Here is a 20,126-nt window from a genome sequence, read left to right as displayed (position 1 = left end):
GATATTTAATCATTTTGTTTTTTACACTTTATTTTTACTTTATTTTAACTTGAAAGACAAACAGAAAATATTCCATTCTCATATTATATATAAAAAAAAAAATTAAACTGGCCTATGAGGGCTAATCTAGGTGACAGCATATAAAATAATGCAAACTGAAGACTAAAATTAAGTCACAGGAGGTATAGTCACAAAGATAACAACACAATAATGATTTTATTTATTTATTAGTTAAGATTGTGAATAATTCTCAAATACAAAATAATTTTGTGTTTGTAATCAGAATAAAAGGTCCTCAAAAATAAAATTGAAAAAAAGGCTTTGTCTTTATATCTACACTTCATCAGCTGATATTACAAGAAAACAATTCTCAAGCCAATGACATTGGAAACTTATATTTACATTAAAAAGATAGTAACATACAGAGTGATACATTTTGTAAATCATTCTAATTTACATATCCAAAAACACAGGAGTTAGACAGTGGAAAGCTCATCACATTAACTTGCTGGAATTTTTGGTAGACCAAATTCATCCACAAGAACACCCTGAAATTCAAAATTTTCATTAATTTTTTTATATCAAATGCCAAAAATAAATAAATAAATAAATAAAAATCTGAAAGCTTTCAGATTTTTTTATTATGCCTAAAGGGGCCTTGTTTTTTATTTAACATTTTGTGTGTTACCTTTATTTATTAATTATCATGTTCTTCACACTTAAACCATAAAATTCAATCCAACAGCAATATCACAAAATATTTAAAAAGGCATATATTTAGAATTTCCGATACATAGTCTCGCACGCTAGATTTTTTTTTTTTTTTTTTTTTTTTTTTTTTGGTACAATGTTGCCATTGTTCACTTTGAAATCGTTGAGTTTCTTAACCCTCTCAGCGTTACGAACGGATTTTTCCATGTTAAAAGATGGCTCTCCAAATTGTCACAATGGATTATTTTGCCAGCTTTTGATTAATCCGAAAGTGTTTCAAATGATTATTTCTGCCTTACATTTTCCGTCTCGAAATCGTTGAGGACGGAATATTCTGTACTGTCGTTCCCTCCGACCTCCTGTCGTGCTTAATTGGTAGTGGGGAAACAGCGGTCGTTAAAGAAAGATGTTACAATGGGAGGGTCATAAATAAAAACATCAAATTCAGCCGTACCATTTGCCGACCTAAGGGCGATTTTCTTGTCGAAACTGGAAAATACTGGAAAGCCTTCAACACAAACCTTTATGTACATGAAAAATTTGCGAAGCAAAATTTCTTCTGCAGTAGTAAATAGAATTAGCACAGAACCCATGAATAACTTTTAAAGAATTCAGCATCACCTAATTTACAAATGATTTCTTTTAGCATAGAATAAATACTTAAACAAGTATCTAACAAAGACTGCACAAACAGAGAAATTTGATATAATTTTTGTTTTAGCTCTGTGCATTGATTAAAAATACTGTATTTTTTAAAAAACAGTTCACAAAAAGAGATTTTTGAAAGAGTTCAAACCTTGTAATTCCATTTCAAACTAATGTGTCATTTATATGTTTGTATCGAAATTCATTTAGTTGTGTGAATGTGAAGTATGGACATTTTATTATTGAAATATGAGGACAAGGTGCATTTCCTTAAAGAAAATTCATTTTACTCTTCTGATTTCTCGTTTAAAACGAACTACTGAAAAACTTCCTTGGCATGATATGAAAATCATTCGCAAATAATATCGTATTTGATTAAATCGCTTTTTGATGTTGATAAAATAAAGTACTGAAAGTACATGAAATCGTATGATGCATTTTTTACCCTAAGCAAATTACTTCCGTTTTACTGAAAGTTTTATTGAATAAAAGGGTCCGGACAATATTTGATTATGAATATTTTACTGTTATGAAGATGTGTTTATTTCCAAATTTCAAAATGGTTGGGAGATAAAATTCTCAGCAGGTAAGAGTAAATAATTATGAAAAATTGTTGTTAGTAGAAAAGAAATGTAAATAGCTTTTTATAAAATCCTCGCAAGCATTATATGAAGGTAGAAAAAATATGATGGTGATCTGGGTGATGCAAAAAATTTCGAAAAATGAATAAGAATTTCCGATTATTTGCCTATATCAAGATTTGAAATGACACAATCAGATGCTCAGGTAAAGATAGACAACTTTAACTTTCATGGAGGACTTTGGGGATGGGAAAACAATTTGTTAATTACAACTACAGTTAAATAAAACAAAGGAGGGCTGTCTTCTTGGAAGATGTTTTAAAGAAAACTGGCTCGTATTCACATTACAAGTGGGAAAACTCAATTCCAAATCAAACTACTAGTGTTCAGTGACATTACTGCTCGGCCGCTAGTGGACATTATTTATAACTATTATTTATGACCTATACACAAAATTTGAATTCCGAGACTACTCGTTTTCGAGTTATACAAGACACTTACATAGAAACGTATGTGCAGACATGACATAAAAAAACCTCTTCTTTACCCACTTTAAATCAATTTTATAATCCATTTGGAGGAAAAAAGTCCATTATTCTGTCCTTACATATAGATGTCACACAAAAACATTGTTAAATTGCATTGGATAGTGGTCAAAATGGATATTTTCTTTGAAATATAATACCCCGAATTTTTCGAGATTACAATACTTCCTTTACTTTACTGTCATGCTAGAATAGCATGACCATACCATTCTTTCTGTAACAGCAGCAATTTCTCCCATTTCCTACAAAGTATTATCAGAACTAAAATTGGCACTTACACAGCAGCATGTTAAAACAATTTCTAGTAAAGCAATAAATGTGAAAATACTAAAACATTCCATTTATTCTAGTTTCAGGAATTGATTTTTACTTTAATTTTCACACTTTAATTGCATGATGAAAAGACTGGAATTTCCAGTAACTCTATCATCCATATTGTGATGAATCATTTTTTAAAAAAATAAAGAGTTCTAAGACTTTTGAATTGGATAGAAGTGCATTAAAAGCAACGCAATTAGGCAATTAGGCTTTTATACCACATTCACTGCATTGCAACTATGTAATTAAGCTTTTACAACGCATTCCATTTCATATCACATGGCAGTTTAATGTACAGGTGTTGGGTTCAGACTTCATCGATAAGCGCACAACACAGATTAGATGACGAATCTTTTTTGTTCAGTTAGAAAATTCATTGCTCTGTTATTTTTAGAATGAAGACGGGAGTTAAAGGGCTATTCATTTATTATTTGAAAGCTAGATTTTATATTTTAAGTATATATATTTCAGAAAGCACTAAAGATATATACTCATATTTTCCACTCCAAACATACACTTGTTGATTGGCATTCATCAAGGAAGAATTTGAGCAGATCGATTTTGGCTAGTATTTCCCCATCTGAGTAGAGATGCTATCCAGAATAAATCACAGAAAGTGTAAAAATATTTTACCCACTAGATGTCTAACTAACTAAGATGAATACCCAGTCCTGCAACTATGGGGGGGGGGGTATTACCTTGTTACCTCTTTATTGGGAAGGAGGTATGGTTTGACCAAAAGAGTCACACTTTGCGACTTTCAACACAATGACCCGATGCTCTTTACCATCCTACAACCCTAATTCGGAGGCGGACTTCTCAATAAATGATGCAGGATTTGGATCCGTTAAAACTCGTGTCACTGATGTCACACTACCCACTCGGATAGATGTGAAGCAGGAACCTGGCTCGTGTTTTTATACCCCCAGCACTGAGACTGCCTAAATAGAGATCCTAGCCAGGCAGTCAGCACATTAGTCGATCCCCTAAAGGGAACTAGGTGTCCAAGACAAATGTGCTAACACATGTAACTTACACAAACGAACTTTAGCCTATCAGTACACAAAAAAAAGCCTTTATTAATCACCACAGTAATTAAGCAGCTTAAAGGAACTAAAGTACAAAGTCGAAGATTCGGACTCATCGGGACTTTGGCGATTCCGGATTTGGAATTTTTCCGGATATTAGATCATTACTTTAGTAAAATGGCAAGTAGAAAATATAAAAATCGTGATTTATGAAATAATGAAGCATTTATGATCTAAAGACTATCAAAATTTACAAAAACAAAAGCTTAATATTTATTTGTTTGTTACACATTTTTTAATGTAAATTATTTAAACTGCTTCATTTTTTATGCTAATACTTTCTCTTCAATTCTATAGACAGGCATAATCTCTTGTTCAGTTACAAAGTTCCACTGTTCAAGTCCTGTAGTCTGTTTCAAGAATTCCGACTAACTTGTCAACCGAAATTCATTTCCAATAACAGGGTTCATAGCCACATTTTAGTTAAAAAAATAAGCACCTATAAGCACTTTTCAAGCACATTTTAAGGAAAAAATAAGCACCTGTCTAATTACATTATACACAACTGCATAACATTAAAAGAAAAATTAGACTTGTAATTTAAAATATGAGCAATGCAATATTTATTAAGGGAATGAGCATTACCTCAACAATGGAAAACAATCAACTTTTTTTTTTTTTTTTTTTTTAAATTTTAAATGACAGTTCAATTTACAGAATTAGTTTACAATGAGAGAAAAAAAAACTATGCAGAACTAAACTATATACAAAATTTAATGATGATATTTCAGTTGAAAATATAGAAAATAAATAATAATAAGCCATATTAATTGTATTTGTTTGGCACCTAATAATAAATACAATTTATTTTTCCACTCATATTAATATTTAAATATTTTAACTTAAAAATCAAAATTCTGAACATTTTCTAAATTTTCATTGCATAACAGTTTTCCCTTAACATATATCCCAAGCAAAGTAATTTAAGTAAAAAAGGGGCACATTTCTAAAATCAGAAAGACGGGAAATTGCTTCATTCAGTCATCCTTTAACAGTAAAAGCTTAACTAACCAGCATACTCGGAAATTCCCGAATATTCCGGATAGTAACTGGAAAAAGAGGAGTGGGGGAGATTGTAGCCATTCTTTAGATTTAAATTTAGGCTAAATGTAGCCGCTCTTTAGATTTCTCCGCTAAATAAATGCTTTTGACATTTCGATATGTGCATCATATAAAAACCAGCGGAACTGAGAAATATTCTGCTTAGAAAGCACAGTAAAACTCTTTTAAGTGTTCATAAACAAATCTCAGACTGAACATCAAAATTAATTATCAATGCAAAATACCACAAATGTTATTGTGCAATACGTGCGGCGTAATTCTTCCATATGTGATATTACGCAATCGGAATCAGCACCTGCCGGTATTCGGAGAAAGAAGAACTAAATAAAGGAAAAGAAAGAGACTTACTAATCTGGGGTGTTTCTGATTCTAATTTTCAACAGACCGTATTAAATTTCCGGAATAGAATCAATCTTCGCTTGGGTTGGGTATTTTCCACACAACACATTTTATGTTAAAATCATTTAAAAAATTCTTGAATAGTCTTGCCATTATTTAAGAAATTTAACACGGATTTTAAAAATGCGACTTTATATTTGCACTTCAGTGCTTGCACCATTCCGATAGCCATAGGCTGAATGATGGATATACAGTTTGGAGGAAAGAACACTGGATACATTATCTTTCATTAAAACTTGTGAAATATGAGTCCAACAGTTATCTACAATCAGAACAATTTTTGCATCATCAGGTAAACAAATCAAATTCAGATTTTGCTGAGCCTCGGGTATGAAATCATGTTCAAACTTATCATACATGTCATCCGTGCTCTTTTATTTGCACTGAATTTTCCATTGAAATTTTTACTTGCATTATACCATGGCGATTTTAAAATTTGGTTAACCACTCTAATATGTGCACTCAGTTTTTAAGTTCATTTCTTCATGAAATATTTTGGCTTGAATCATTAGCATTGGATGATCAGTCAATGGCATTATCTCGCTGCATACCTGTCTGACCATTCAATCATCACTTTGTCATGATCATCGCTTTAGTATAGCCAATAATTTTTCTGTTGTTCATTGTGAGTGGGGTGTCGGAATCCTCAAAAAGTTCCCTTTTTCTTATGTCATGTACAGTTGACTTTCCATTATCATACTCCTTGCATTATTTTGAGATAGATGTATACCTTTATCCCTTTTTTGCAGCAATTCCACTTCTTGTTTAATGGATATTGAAGAACACTTTCGCTTTGTAGATCCTGTTTCAAAATTAGAAACTCTTTTTGACATAATCGAAAGTTCAAACTTTAGCCAACAAAAAATTATAAGCTGTATCAGATAAGAAAGTTAACAAACGTCGCAATCTGATTATATTAAATGAAATTCTTTGGAATCAGTAAAATATAATTTGAGCCTAGCTTAACAGCATCTGCAACACATGATTGGCTAGGTCGGATGGCAACGAAATGTTCTGTTAAATTTTGTCTTGCTTCTATCGTGTACAGAGATAATTAAGCCTGAAGTGTATGAATTTAATTATTTATTATACTTACATCTAATTCCTGCACGTGCTTAAGGGTTATCTGAGCCCTGAATAAATAAATTCCCACATATACTTTAGCTTACTGAGGGCCTGTGCTAGATAATTTGCCACCTGATGCAGTCTCTGCAGGTCCAAAATTCTGCTACCAAACACTGCCCCAAGTTCTAAATTTTTGCCACCCCTTAATTTTGGGTCCCAATGCTTTCCCTAAATACTAAAAATTTTATCATCCCTTAATTTTGTTACTCGGTGCTTCTCTAAATTCCAAAAATTTAGCCTTTCCTAAATTCTGCCACCCGGTGTGGCCATACAAGCTCTGGGTTTATGTGAATAAAAAATCAGTTATTTTTAATTCGAATAGCCCTAATTGTAATCTTTTGGATTATGAGTATCATTAACAAAATTTATTTTTAGCATAAGGAAAGAATTTTTTTTTTTATTTTTCCTACAACATTTGTCAACATTTAGTGCATTTAACTTAAATCTGTAATCATGGTCAAAGGTAATGTCAACATAAATGGTTTCCATACTCTTGTTATTTAATTACATTACTAATATAAAAAAAAAAATGTTTAGGCATCACTGCATGAGTCATTACTCAAGTTGTTATGAGTTGCTAAACATACTATGATGAAAGCAAAATATAATAAATAATGATTCACCAGGTTGGCGTCAGGGATATAAAATATTAGTAGTTGTAAACATTTCTGGGTAGAATATTTTGGTTTGAGATGTGTGCCAAGCAGATATGAAGCTATGGAGCCAAATTATTGATCAAACAAATTTATGCTAAATTAATTGCTGGGCTTCAATAGCGAGGGTATTTTGTTTAGTGACAAAGTGAAATTAAGAATCGGGATTCTCCAAATCTTTTCTCACAGGAAAAAAAATCAAATGTGCATGCCTAAAGCATTAAAAAAAATTTTTTTTTTTGGGGGGGGGTGGATTTAAGGTCCGGTTTTTAGATCATTTCAGATATTGGACATCCGGATCTCAGACTTTGTACTGCATTACATAAATTATTTAAACCTTTAAGTAAAATTAACTGTTTGTCTATAACACATTAATTCAGGACAATTTTTATGAAGTCAATTTGTATTTTAAAAAGTCAAGGCACACATAGTTAAAATGAAATAAAATACACTAGATGACATGTTAAAATGCTATTTTAAAAATTTATGATATTCTATTTAAAACATCAGTAAAATAAGAACTTTGGTAATTGGCCCATCTGCAAAAGCTCCAATCTTACTAATGTTTAAATGTGGTTTTAGCATGTTAATCTAAAACCTTTTACTTTGTATTAACTCTCACATATCTAGGATTTTTTCATAACAGATAGGAATCAATTAACCTCTGCTGGAATGCTGTCAGCTCCTGGTTCCTTAGATGGCACTGTAGGAGATTTCACTGCATCGTCTAAATACGAAGTATCTTCATCCAGGGCAATTTCATCACCTAAAGCATCCAATTCTAAAACGGAGATATTTATGTTAAAAAAGAAAATTATTTTAATAATATTTTATATTGTTAGATCTAAACTAATTCTGTTTTAAAGTAAAATTAAATATACCATTTTGATTTAAATATCAATACAGTAGCTGCCTCTTATTAAAATCACTTCCATTCCAAGGACTTTTGAGTTTATTATGGAGGTGAGTTTAATAGATGAGGATATGGATATTGCAAAATACAATATCTAAATTAAAGTTTTCTAAACTTATCTAAAAAATAATAACTAACAATTAATCCACTAATTAATACTTTAAATAACAACTAAAATTAATGCTTTAACTATTTATGTAATTCTGAAATTTATTTTAAAATTTGTATAAGGATATACTTATAATTACTCGTCCGATTAAACTTTTACTTTATTCTGTATTGTTTATCAATAGTGTTTTACTTGTAGTCTCAGAGCCTTGCAAAACTGACGCTAAATTTTCTAATCAGTACCTTTTAGATCAAAATTTTTCAGTTCTTTCAGTTCTTTAAACACTTTTTTATTATATCGTAGCTAAATTTTTTTATGCCATCTCAATATTATTATCAGTTCACACACATCTAAAAATGAATCTTCATAATTTCCTTTACTGATATCTGTAACATTAGCTATATCTTACACTAAGACTTCTTTCAAATAAAAGCCAAATTTTCCAAAATAGTTTTTGAATATGTTGTTAAGATACCCCCTTGAAATGATTATAATATACATGGCCTCTAGCAAAGAAACTTAGTTATCTCTTTTGAAGTGTTTGCATTTCACAAGATCAGTTTTGTTTATCATTTATAACATCTTTTCTGTAATGACATTTAAAAGCTTTTATAAAAGTATTTGCAAGAAAAAAATAATAATTTAATGTTTTTCAGAAAGCAGTAAGAGGTGTGTGCCGACAGTTACCTAATTAACTAAACTTTCCTTCTACTATTTTTCAGTTCACTTTCCTATTTAAAAAAAATCAATAAAAACAGACATCCACCGAAATATAATATAAAAATTGTCAATCCATAAATAGGCAATATAAACAGTCATTGTCACGCTCGAGTTCTTTTTGCTACAGGTAAATTCTTAACTTCTTTAAAACTTCGAGGTTTTGTGCTTTTGTCAACAACCAATGCTGTCTTAACTGCCGAGTCCATATTGCACATTAGTAATACAGTAGCTTATCTGTTAAGCACAGAACAAATCAAAAGAATTCTTCGAGCGATTTATACAACATCAAAAATCAAGTTTTTAGCCAACAGAGACTACTTTTCCTAATAAGTTGACTTGCCTCTTCATGACATTTCAAAGGCACTGCCATTGCTTTTTTAATTTACTTTGCTTTTTTTTTCAATGACCACTCTCTTTCCACTCAAGGACTAATAATTTACAGCATTGCTAAGAAACATTTCATGAACTATTTTGAGAATTTATTGTGAACATAAATTCAAAACAGTCCTAACAAAACTGTTTTGAATGTAAAAACCTTAAATAATTGGCTGCAGAAATTGCACTCCCTCTTCCTATTAACTGGCATTTGAACTCATTTATTACCTCTAGAGAATTTTTTAGAAATTTTGCCTCTTTGAGCTTCAGTCGAGATAAAGAACTCTGCAAACAGCGTTTAACAAGTACAAGTACTGGAAAATAAAAAAATCTTGGTCAAATTCATTTTGTTAAAGCATTACATAACTGAATAAAAATAAACCACAGTGAAGATAATAAGTTAAATGGATGAAACAAAACAGCTTTGATAGGTACAAGTATTAGGTTCTGCCATCGCAGAATCAGTTTTTTGCCTGTCTGAGATTCATAAGCAGTGGGGAGCTGAGTTTAATAAACAGTGGCTTTTTTATTGATTAGTATATATTTTGATTCCCTGGAAATTTGAACATAGTAAGTGATTTTATTAACCAATGAGTTTGATAAATGGGCTGTCTTATATTCACAAGACAACTAAAAATATACTAAGATAATTTATCACTTATTTTATGGATTAAAATTTTTTAAGCATATTCCTTAAATATTTATTTGAAGGTAAACTGTTTAAATCCGTAACCCTCCAAGCAGCAAAGTCATACACATACGTTGCAAAATATTTGTTGAAACACCATATAAGGTATTTCTCCCACCTTTTTAACCTGCCATTGTGGTGTGGTGGTCTGCACGCTGGGCGTGTATTCCAGAGGTCCGTGGTTCATTCCCGGCGAGGGCGTTGCTCATTTTTCATCTTTCCTGCTTTCCAAAAATACCTAATGTCTCTACAGTGGCGCCCGAATTAAAAGGCTAGTGAATGATAATTCTCCACACCCAGGATTTGGCGACTGGGTCTCCTAAAAATCCCAGTTGCCCTTTAAAAGGGGAGAGTATATAAGGTATTTCTCCCACCTTCTTAACGTGCCTTCATGGTGTAGTGGTCTGCATGCTGGGCGCATATTCCAGAGGTCCGTGGTTCGATTCCTGGCGAAGGCAATGCTCATTTTTCTAAACTCCTGCTTCCAAAAATACCTAATGTCACTACAACCAAACCATTCTTATTTAACATTTTGCAAAGTGCAACTGTTTCCTCTCACTGCTTTCTATTGGCTATAAATAAACATAAAAACTGTTACTAAATGACTAAGAGGCCCAAGATCTTTAATTTCACTTCAGTATTATAGAAATATGCTGCTCATGTGTGTAACACAGTGAATCATTTTCAATCATTTTATTTCAAACTGCTACAATATTTTCCACTGAGCGTCATTTTATAGCATTAGTACATAAATAAAATAAGTTTCCGAACCCCTATGTACAATAATTACAAAATTTCTAACATTAAAATTACTTTTTATAATATTTTTATCCTTTTTTAATTTACATCATTTTTAATTTTAAAAAAATGCAAGACCTTTCTTCCAGATGTGTTTATTTTTTATTTAACAGTTAAATTTAATTTTATCAGTTGGCAAAAGTAGTTACAATTTTTATTTATATACTGCTAAAATTTCCATTAATGTGCTGGATAACAATGCGAAGTTCTCAGAATGAAAGCCTTCTGGCCTCCCCCCCCCTCCATTGTTTTCTCGTAATTACAGAAATTAGTACAATTTAATATTCTGAAAATACATTCAGATACACACTTTTACTCAAATAGTTATGCATCATTCTATTTGCACTATTTTTATACCTTATATTCAATATTATTAATAAGAATAAAAATATATTACCAGCTTCAAGTTCATCATCGTCCACTTCTGGCATTCCATAGCTCCTGCCAAGGGCTTCCTGCACTTCATTCGCTTGATCAAGCATATCTTCTAACTCATCTTGGACATTCTAAATTAAGAAGAAAATTTTTTAAAGAGCTAAAAGTCCCCCCAAACAAGGCAGAACTACTAGAATTGCTGTACTACTGTACCTTGAATTAATATAATTTTTACAATTGTCATTTATTAATAACCACTGACATCTAAAAAACTTTAAACATTCTTTCTAACTGTTACAACTCTTAATATGCTGAAAAGAGTTGATTATTCAAAAGTTATTTCTTTGAAATTTAACTTCTGAACTTTCTACATAAAAAAAATATTAAGAATTAAATTGTTTATTAAATATATGAAATAAATTTAAAATTGCTTTGCAGTCATATAATGAATCATCATCAGTCATGACCATTACATTTTTTCAAACATTTTACATCAACATTTTGTTACACATAACAACATAGCAATGTCTTTCTCTTCCATCACATTTTGGAATAGCACAACATAATTTTCTTACCTCGATATCATCAATATTTACTTTCTTGTATTCTCTTTTCATTTCTTTCACTCCCATTTTCATTGCATCAATCTGTATGAAAATTTCAAAAAAACTATCAGTTCTGAATCTTTGTTAATTATACATGCTGTATGAGAGACGTCTAAAGTAAGATTTTCACCAAATACTAAAATTTCAGTGCCTTATACATTTTAACAGACCATAAATCTAATAGTATAATTGACAATGTTTATTATTTATCTAAATTAAAGAATGCTGCTGAAAAATAACAAAATAACAGCAAGAATATTCACACACACACACCTATGTTCATTATTTGCTCATTAAAAGATATAAAACTGCTAGGACATAAAATTTAATTCTGATAGCATAATACTTGGCACTCATTCTTTTCCCCACCCTGGCCTATTTCCTCAACATCAGGTGCCATGAGTTTGGCTTCCTTTGCAAATGCACTATTCATCTAATCAACACCCCCCAATGGATTTCATGACTTGGGATTTGCCAACAGATGAACAAGCTGCTACACTGTTTCTTCTAAAAAAATATACACATATATATATTCTTTACCAAAAAAATATATAATAATAAGTAAAAGTATTAAAATAACTATCTCATAAAATTTAAATGCAAGGTAAAGTCAAAATGGCTGTGCAGACTTCATTCATGCCAGGAAGAAAAAAGTAACTGGATAGAAAAGCTATTTGTCATACCACACATTCCTTTCATCACTATCATGCAGTTTTCTTATGGTACTAGGACTTAACCTTCATTGAGTTTTGTGAAAGAAAGCTTCCTTCAAATGAGTCGCAACAGTTAATTGTAATTATTTCAACAGAGATATGTATCAATTCATTATTTCTTCTGAAAAGTTAAAATCAAAAGATTCATGGAGATAACAAAACTGTGGAAACTGTTAAAAGCTTATTCAGATGCACACAAAACTCAATTATAATAAATAAAATAGCTTTGGCCATTCCTTGATAGGTAGGTTTTTTTGAAAGATTCTGTGGAGAAATCAGAAAAGTTTTCTTGCTGCTGTTTCCAATCAGAAAAGTTTTCTTGCTGCTGTTTCCAATCGTTCCACTGCATCTAATATTAAGCCAAAGATATGAGGAAAGCAATAAACCAAAATGCAGCTAAATGGTACCGAAAATGTACGGTATAGCTTTAATGGAAAAGTACAAAATTAAACCATGGAAGCAATTTCATTTTGTAAGTATTCAAGACTTTATGGAAAGACTGCTTTCGTCTGGCTTTTAAATGTACCGGAAAAATGGCTGAAGAAAACACCAAACGTTAAATATAGAAACTGCTTAGAAATTTACTCTGCAGAACAACTTCATAAAAAAAAGTTATTACGTACACCAAATTACAATGAAATAAGCAATATCCCTTAATACAAATATTAATTATCCTAATAAATAAATTAACCAACTTCCTTTGCAAAATCTTAAGAACTCAAATGGTATAAAGGAGGTTAAGAACTTTGTTTCCTAAAAAAATCACTCAAAACGTTTCAATATCTTAAAAACAGTGAAATCAACAATAAGTAACATAAAAGAATGCAAAAAAAAAAAAAAAAAAAAATTCTGAAAAGAGTGTAACTAATGATATTTTATCTTATATTTTCAAGAGACAAAAATTACAATGAAGTAAGCTACATCCCTTAATAAAAATATTAATTATCCTAACAAAAAAATGAACCAACTTTCTGTTGAAGAAAAAAAAATCATGCAAAACTTTTCAGTATGTTACAAACAGTGAAATAGGCAAAAAATAACATGAAACTCAAAAAACATAAAATTGAAAGCAACTCAAAAAACATAAAATTCCACGCAAAATTTTACTCTGCAGAACAACTTTATCAAAAAAAATATATTTATATATATATAAATGACAATGAAATATGCCAATCTCTTAAAAACAGCGACATAAGAAATACGATGAAAAATTGTTGCCAAACCCATATTTCTAAAAGAATGAAACTATTTAAAATGATGCGATTTCATCAAAAATCTATCATCAACAATAAGACAGGAAAATTGTTGCCAAAATCACATTTTTAAAGATGTGAGAAGTGTACATGGAAGCTTCATTTAATTTTTTTTTTTTTTTAAATACAAAATATTATTATTTTTCTAAAATTCTTTTTGTAAAAGCAGTCACAAGGATGAAATTTTAACGTGCCCCAAAATCAAAGAAAAATAAATTGTACATTTTTAAAAATAAACTTTTTTAGAAAAAATCCCGTTGAAAAGGTGTTAAGCTCCCTTTGTTAAATAAATCCATATTGAATCGATTTATTGAAACACAAAATTTATTTTAAGTTTGTAAAATGGCTAAGTGCCTACGTTTCATGACGATGTACGTAGCGTATTCGGAAACTAAGTACCGTTTCATTCTAGCGCTGTGGTAGGCGTTCCGCGCATGTGCACTAGTCTTTCTTGTTCATTGACTTTCAATTGTCGCCATTTTGGTTGCTCTATGTTGTGTTTTCAGTTTGCTGTGCACATTCAAAATGTTTAAGACAATTAGTTCTCCCACTGACTGTGAGATTCGTGCCGTGATTAAATTTTTGAACGCGAGGAATGTTAAACCGGCCAAAATTTATCGTCAAGTGACAGAAGTTTACGGAGAATACGCGATAAGTGATGGATGGTGAGAAAGTGGGTAAGAATGTTCAATGCAGGTCGAACAAATGTCCACGCCAAGGCTCGGAGTGGTCGGCCTTCTGTTGTCACCGATGATTTGGTAAGGAAAGTTGATGAAGCAATTCATGAGAACAGACGCTTCACAATGACAACGCTTTCAGAGGAATTTCCACAAATTTCACGTACTGTTTTGTTCGAAATTGTGTCTGACCGCTTGAATTATCGCAAACTGTGTTCCCGATGGGTTCCAAAAATGCTCACTGATGTTCACAAAACAAAGTGACTTGGTAATGCCCTGACATTTCTCACGCTGTACAGTGATGAGGGAGAAAACTTTTTAAATCAAATTGTGACAGGTGATGAAACTTGGGTGTGTCATTTCACACAAGAATCGAAACAACAATCGATGGAGTGGAGACACACTCATTCTCCGAAAAAACAAAAGTTCAAAGTGACAATGTCATCACAAAAAATCATGTGCACTGTCTTCTGGGATAGGAAAGGCGTTTTGCTTACTGAATTTCTTCTAACAGGTGAAACCATTAATGCAGCACGATATTTTGAGACTTTAACAAAACTAAGGCATGCCATTCAAAACAAACGAAGAGGAAAGCTCAGTAAAGGAATTGTGTTGCTCCATGACAATGCTCGGGCCCCATACTGCTGGTGTCACTCAATCGTTAATTCGACAGTTTCATTGGGAGCAGTTCGATCACCCGCCGCACAGCTCGGACTTGGCACCATCCGACTATCACTTGTTCCTGCACATGAAGCACGAGCTTTGGATCTAACGATGACACGAAAAATGCTGTGGAGTCGTGGTTATCGAAACTAGCGGGAAGTTTCTTTGACGATGGTATACAAAAACTGGTCACTCGCTATAACAGATCATTGGCAGAAACTATGTTGCAAAATAGTATAAGACATGTATTTTCATGTAAAAATAAAATTGGATTCGAAAAAGTTGTTTTACTATTTTTTTTTTTTTTTTTCTTTTTCTTTCTTTTCTTTTTCTTTTTTTTTTTTTTTCAAAATGGTACTTAGTTTCCGAATACGCCTCATAAAAATGAAACGTGCAGAATAAAATCTCGCTTTCCTATAGCCCATTATGTCTCAAAATGACGCGATTTCATCACAAAACATAAAATTAAAAAAATTCTAATTCGAATTTTGAAAAAATTGCTTCGAGGTGCACTGGCTCTTGTCTAGATGCACCTATGTACCAAATTTCGTAGCCGTGGGTCTATTAGCTTATGCGCAGAGCGAACGAAACACACACACACACAGACAGACTCCTATTTTATTATACGTAGAGATTAAGAATGTCCTTTCATATCTATTACATATAATTGCACATTCATGTCAAATATTTTTGATTAATTCCTATATTATGCTACATAATCAATAAATGTTGCAAGTCAAAAATTCAATGATAAAGTATGCATTTTGCTTGATTTTCTTTTGCAGTTTTCTCTTTTGCAAATTTCTTTCATCTGTTAAATATCTACCATTTGCAAAAAAATTAATTGTACATAATTTACTTTACAGTTCAGTTTTCGGATGTTAAATCAACTTGGCAGAAATTGGATACATTTGTATCTAAGTACCTGCTAACAGTTTTTTAAGAAGTGAAAATTTACAATCTGTCCTTAATCCTTAATTGGTGTACATTAGATAAGCTTCCTTGAAGACTTTGCAGAAAAAATGAAATAAAAAAAATTATTTGACTCTTCATTTACCTCCCCCCCCCCAAAAAAAAAGTAATTTGCAGAACAATGATGAGAAAGCTGTGATTATTTGCTGTAAGCTGGTGTGCTAGAGCATGTAAGTTGTGAAATATGTTAAAATGACATAAACTTTATTGAAAGAAAAGATGATTAATTCCTTTTTACAAGCCATTACAGAAATACGCCCACTCTCATATGAGAAGTATGTGAATTCATCATATATTTCCAAAAATAAACTGCAATCTTAAAACTAATTATTTCTGTCATTATTCATTTTTTAAATGATTAAAGCAAGTGAAAAATTCCATACACTTTAACTCATTTGTTACTCCTAAATAATTTAAAATGAAATTATACAAATTTTATATGGAATTCTATGTAATCACTGTATAGGCATTTTATTTTATTCTGTGATTCTTTGTAATGTTGCATATAATACTAGACTTAAATGCAGGGAATATTAATTATATGAAAATGTCATGCTCCTATAATATGTATAATTATTTTATTATTACTAAAGACAATTTTTACAGTAATTTAACATTATCTCATAAAAATCATTTTATACAGTCAAAAGTCATTAATTCGGACACCCATAATCTGGACCTCAAAGCTACAACTTTTTGCACATGCGTCTCTTAAACGCATGCGCATAGGCGTTTACGCATACGACCTTTACGGCTGCGAATATGCGTGTGCGCTTGCGCATAATACGTTTACACATGCACGTTTAATGTATAACGAACGGTATAAGCTAAGCTAAAATTATCTAATTCAGTTAATGTTGCAGATTGCATTGATCCTTAATCTTCGAATTGGATACAGCTTATTATTTTTTGCAGACTGTTAGAGCAATTTTATAAAAGTAAGCTTGAACTTTTGATTATGTCAAATAGAATTTCCGATATATATTTACTAATATGTAAAGGATCTACAAAGCGAAAGCATATTTCGAAGTCCATTAAACAGAAAGTGGAAGTGCTGCAAAAAATAGATAAAAGGCATATCCTTTGATTATCTAATCATTCCGAAATATGTTTATCAATTTCACGCTGCTCTGCAGGGAGAGGGAAACGATGCGGCGCGCAATGAATTGGAAGTTGATCTGTCAGCACTATCCTTATCTTCAGGGCAGATGTTTTTATTTTATTTGGCTTATAATTCCTTACTAAATGTAGTATTTCATCTCAATGTACTCTGTCTTTGATATGATTTAAATCAAGTTCCTCGTCATTATAATTCACTTCCGATAGTGAAGAAAGTAACACAAAGGTTATTGAAAACGAAAAAATTTCGATTGACAAATTAGTCGGTATTCTTGACACAGCAATTATAGGACTTGAACAGCGGATTGTAACTAAACAAGAAATTATGTCTGTTTAATAGAATTAAAGAGAAAGTATTATCACATGAAACGAAGTAACTTAAACAACTTACATTGAAAGAAATGTTTAATAAAGTAAACAAATAAATATTAAGCTATTTCTTTTTGTAAATTTTGATACCCTTTAGATCATAATTGTTCTTTATTTCATAAATTACGGTTTCATGTTTTTAATTTTATAATTTCTGCATGCCATCTTACCAGATTTAAACTGATGATCTATAATCCGGAAAAATCGATAATCCGGAATCGCCGAAGTCCCGACGAGTCCGGATTTATTACTTTTGACAGTAGTTATCTTTCTGTTTCCATGAAATTTTTCAAAATTTATAGCATTATTTTCTTTAAAGTGCATTTTATATCAAAAAGCAGTAAAGAAGAAAAATTGGCAACAACTTAGCGTAGTTGTAAAAAAAAATTGAGGCAATGGTATACCATAATCTAAGAATTAACCTGTATTTCCTTTAAATCTTTCCATCTTCAGCACAAAAATTTTTAATCAGCATCATTAACAATCAGAAGGTTAAGTAAAAATTAATAGTTTAATGTTCATATTTGATTAAATTATCACATTTCTAAGCGATTTTTAACTTTTATTTAAAACTAGACAACTATATATACTAGTTTTAATAAAATAGTATTAATATAATAGTTTTAATAAAATAGTATTTTATTAAAACTAGTATATTATGCAAACAATATATTTCACACGCTGTTCTTTAATTAAAAAGAAACTTTCAATCTCAAAACTACATACAATTACTTCATTTAATTCATGAATAAACAAATTTAGAAACATGAGAATTAATTATACATGCACAAGTTTTCATAATCTGGATATAATCAGAAATATAACAGGAAAAAGATGGCAAATTGCAATTTATGAACTTGTGACTAACATATTGGCAAGAGTTCAAAAGTAACCAAATTTACAATACTACCAAAACATAAATTGTAGTTTATTTAGGCATGGAAATTTGGATTCACTAATTTTAATTTAATATGTATTTCAAGCACGCATATCTGTAAATAAAACTTGTTAATTTACATTTTTGACCATAAAAATTTCAGATTTGCTTTTCTCTAATGAAGGGTGTAAAATAACAAATGACAGTTCATGCACTCATGACTATAATATTGGCAGGAGATTGATAGTCACCAACTTGGGTACCCTATCAAAACATAACAGGAATTTACAAGACATTTTAAATAGTCACCTTAACAAGTACAACCATTATTAGATTAACTTTTTTAAGATTTATTTTAACCCTTTTCTTTGGAAAAAGTTGTCCAATTTTTTAAGAAAAAGGAATTCTGACACTGGACACATATCATGAAAAAACTGAACTTTTTTCCCTGAACAAGCTCGAGGTGATGTAATTTTGCATAATGCCACAGCACAAGTATGTGTTTTGAATCATCTTGATTGTCGTTCCTTATAGTTTCAAGGTTTGCCTACTTTTGAAGTGATTTTAAACTTCAATAAAAATGTGCACAAGGGAAAAAAAAAAAAAAATTGAAATGTCAAAAGTAACAGCAATAAACTAGAATAATTATTTGCATGAAATATCTGCCATATTCTTACAGCAGGGTTGCCACTCAAATAGGAAAATGAAATTCCCTGACTTTTCCAGGTTTTCCAGGTGTGTTTTAAGAAAATTTCAGTCTATCTGCGTAATGCACATTGGCTGTGCTAAGAGGTAAATTAATTATGGTACCACTTGAAAAAACAAAAATTTGCCAATTACATATGACTTATATATATATATATACAGTCAAAAGTCATTAATTCGGACTCATCGGGACTTCGGCAATTCCGGATTATCGATTTTTTCGGATTATAGATCATCAGTTTAAATCTGGTAAGATGGCATGCAGAAATTATAAAATTAAAAATATGAAACCGTAATTTATGAAATAAAGAACAATTATGATCTAAAGGGTATCAAAATTTACAAAAAAAAAAGCTTAATATTTATTTGTTTACTTTATTAAACATTTCTTTCAATGTAAGTTGTTTAAGTTGTTTCGTTTTTTTATGTGATAATACATTCTCTTTAATTCTATAAACAGACGTAATTTCTTGTTCAGTTGCAAAGTTCCACTGTTCAAGTCCTATAATTGCTGTGTCTACCGACTAATTTGTCAATTGGAATTTTTTCGTTTTCAATAACCTCTGTCACTTTCTTCGCTATAGGAAGCGAATTATAATGACGAGGAATTTGATTTAAATCATATCAAAGACAGAGTACATCAAGATGAAATACTACATTTAGTAAGGAATTATAAGCCAAATAAAATAAAAACATCTGCTCTGAAGATAAGGATAGTGCTGACAGATCAACTTCCAATTCATTGCGCGCCGGCTCCGGCGTTAAAGATAATCAAAGTCTAGATAAACAAACGTTAAAGTTTAGATAAACAAAGGATATGCCTTTATCCATTTTTTGCAGCAATTCCACTTTTTGTTTAATGAACTTCGAAATATACTTTCGCTTTGTAGATCCTTTACATATTAATTGATATATATCAGAAATTCTATTTGACATAATCGAAAGTTCAAGCTTACTTTTATAAAATTGCTCTAACAGTCTGCAAAAAATAATAAGCTGGATCCAATTCGAAGATTAAGGAACAATGCATTCTGCAACATTCACCGAAATAGATAATTAGATAATTTT

General features: G+C 30.9%; 1 protein-coding gene across 2 annotated transcripts in view; it reads right to left on the bottom strand.

Annotated features, from left to right (window-relative positions):
- Window positions 1–208: 208 nt before the first annotated feature.
- Vps60 (vacuolar protein sorting 60) overlaps window positions 209–20,126 on the bottom strand; it is a 66,482-nt gene continuing 46,564 nt past the window's right edge. For both annotated transcript variants that reach the window (XM_085822354.1, XM_085822353.1), the window contains exons 5-8: window positions 11,681–11,752; window positions 11,128–11,236; window positions 7,790–7,908; window positions 209–548 (exon numbers count right to left, since the gene is read on the bottom strand). In XM_085822354.1, the coding sequence (XP_085678480.1) occupies window positions 501–548; window positions 7,790–7,908; window positions 11,128–11,236; window positions 11,681–11,752 (348 nt within the window). In that variant the 3' untranslated portion in view covers window positions 209–500. The remainder of the gene's footprint in view (window positions 549–7,789; window positions 7,909–11,127; window positions 11,237–11,680; window positions 11,753–20,126) is intronic.

Source organism: Stegodyphus dumicola, chromosome 8, assembly GCF_044657685.1.
Source record: "Stegodyphus dumicola isolate Sdum_Otavi_A_Nest chromosome 8, ASM4465768v1".
NCBI classification, from domain to species: domain Eukaryota; kingdom Metazoa; phylum Arthropoda; class Arachnida; order Araneae; family Eresidae; genus Stegodyphus; species Stegodyphus dumicola.
This window is presented reverse-complemented; position numbering and strand designations above follow the sequence as displayed.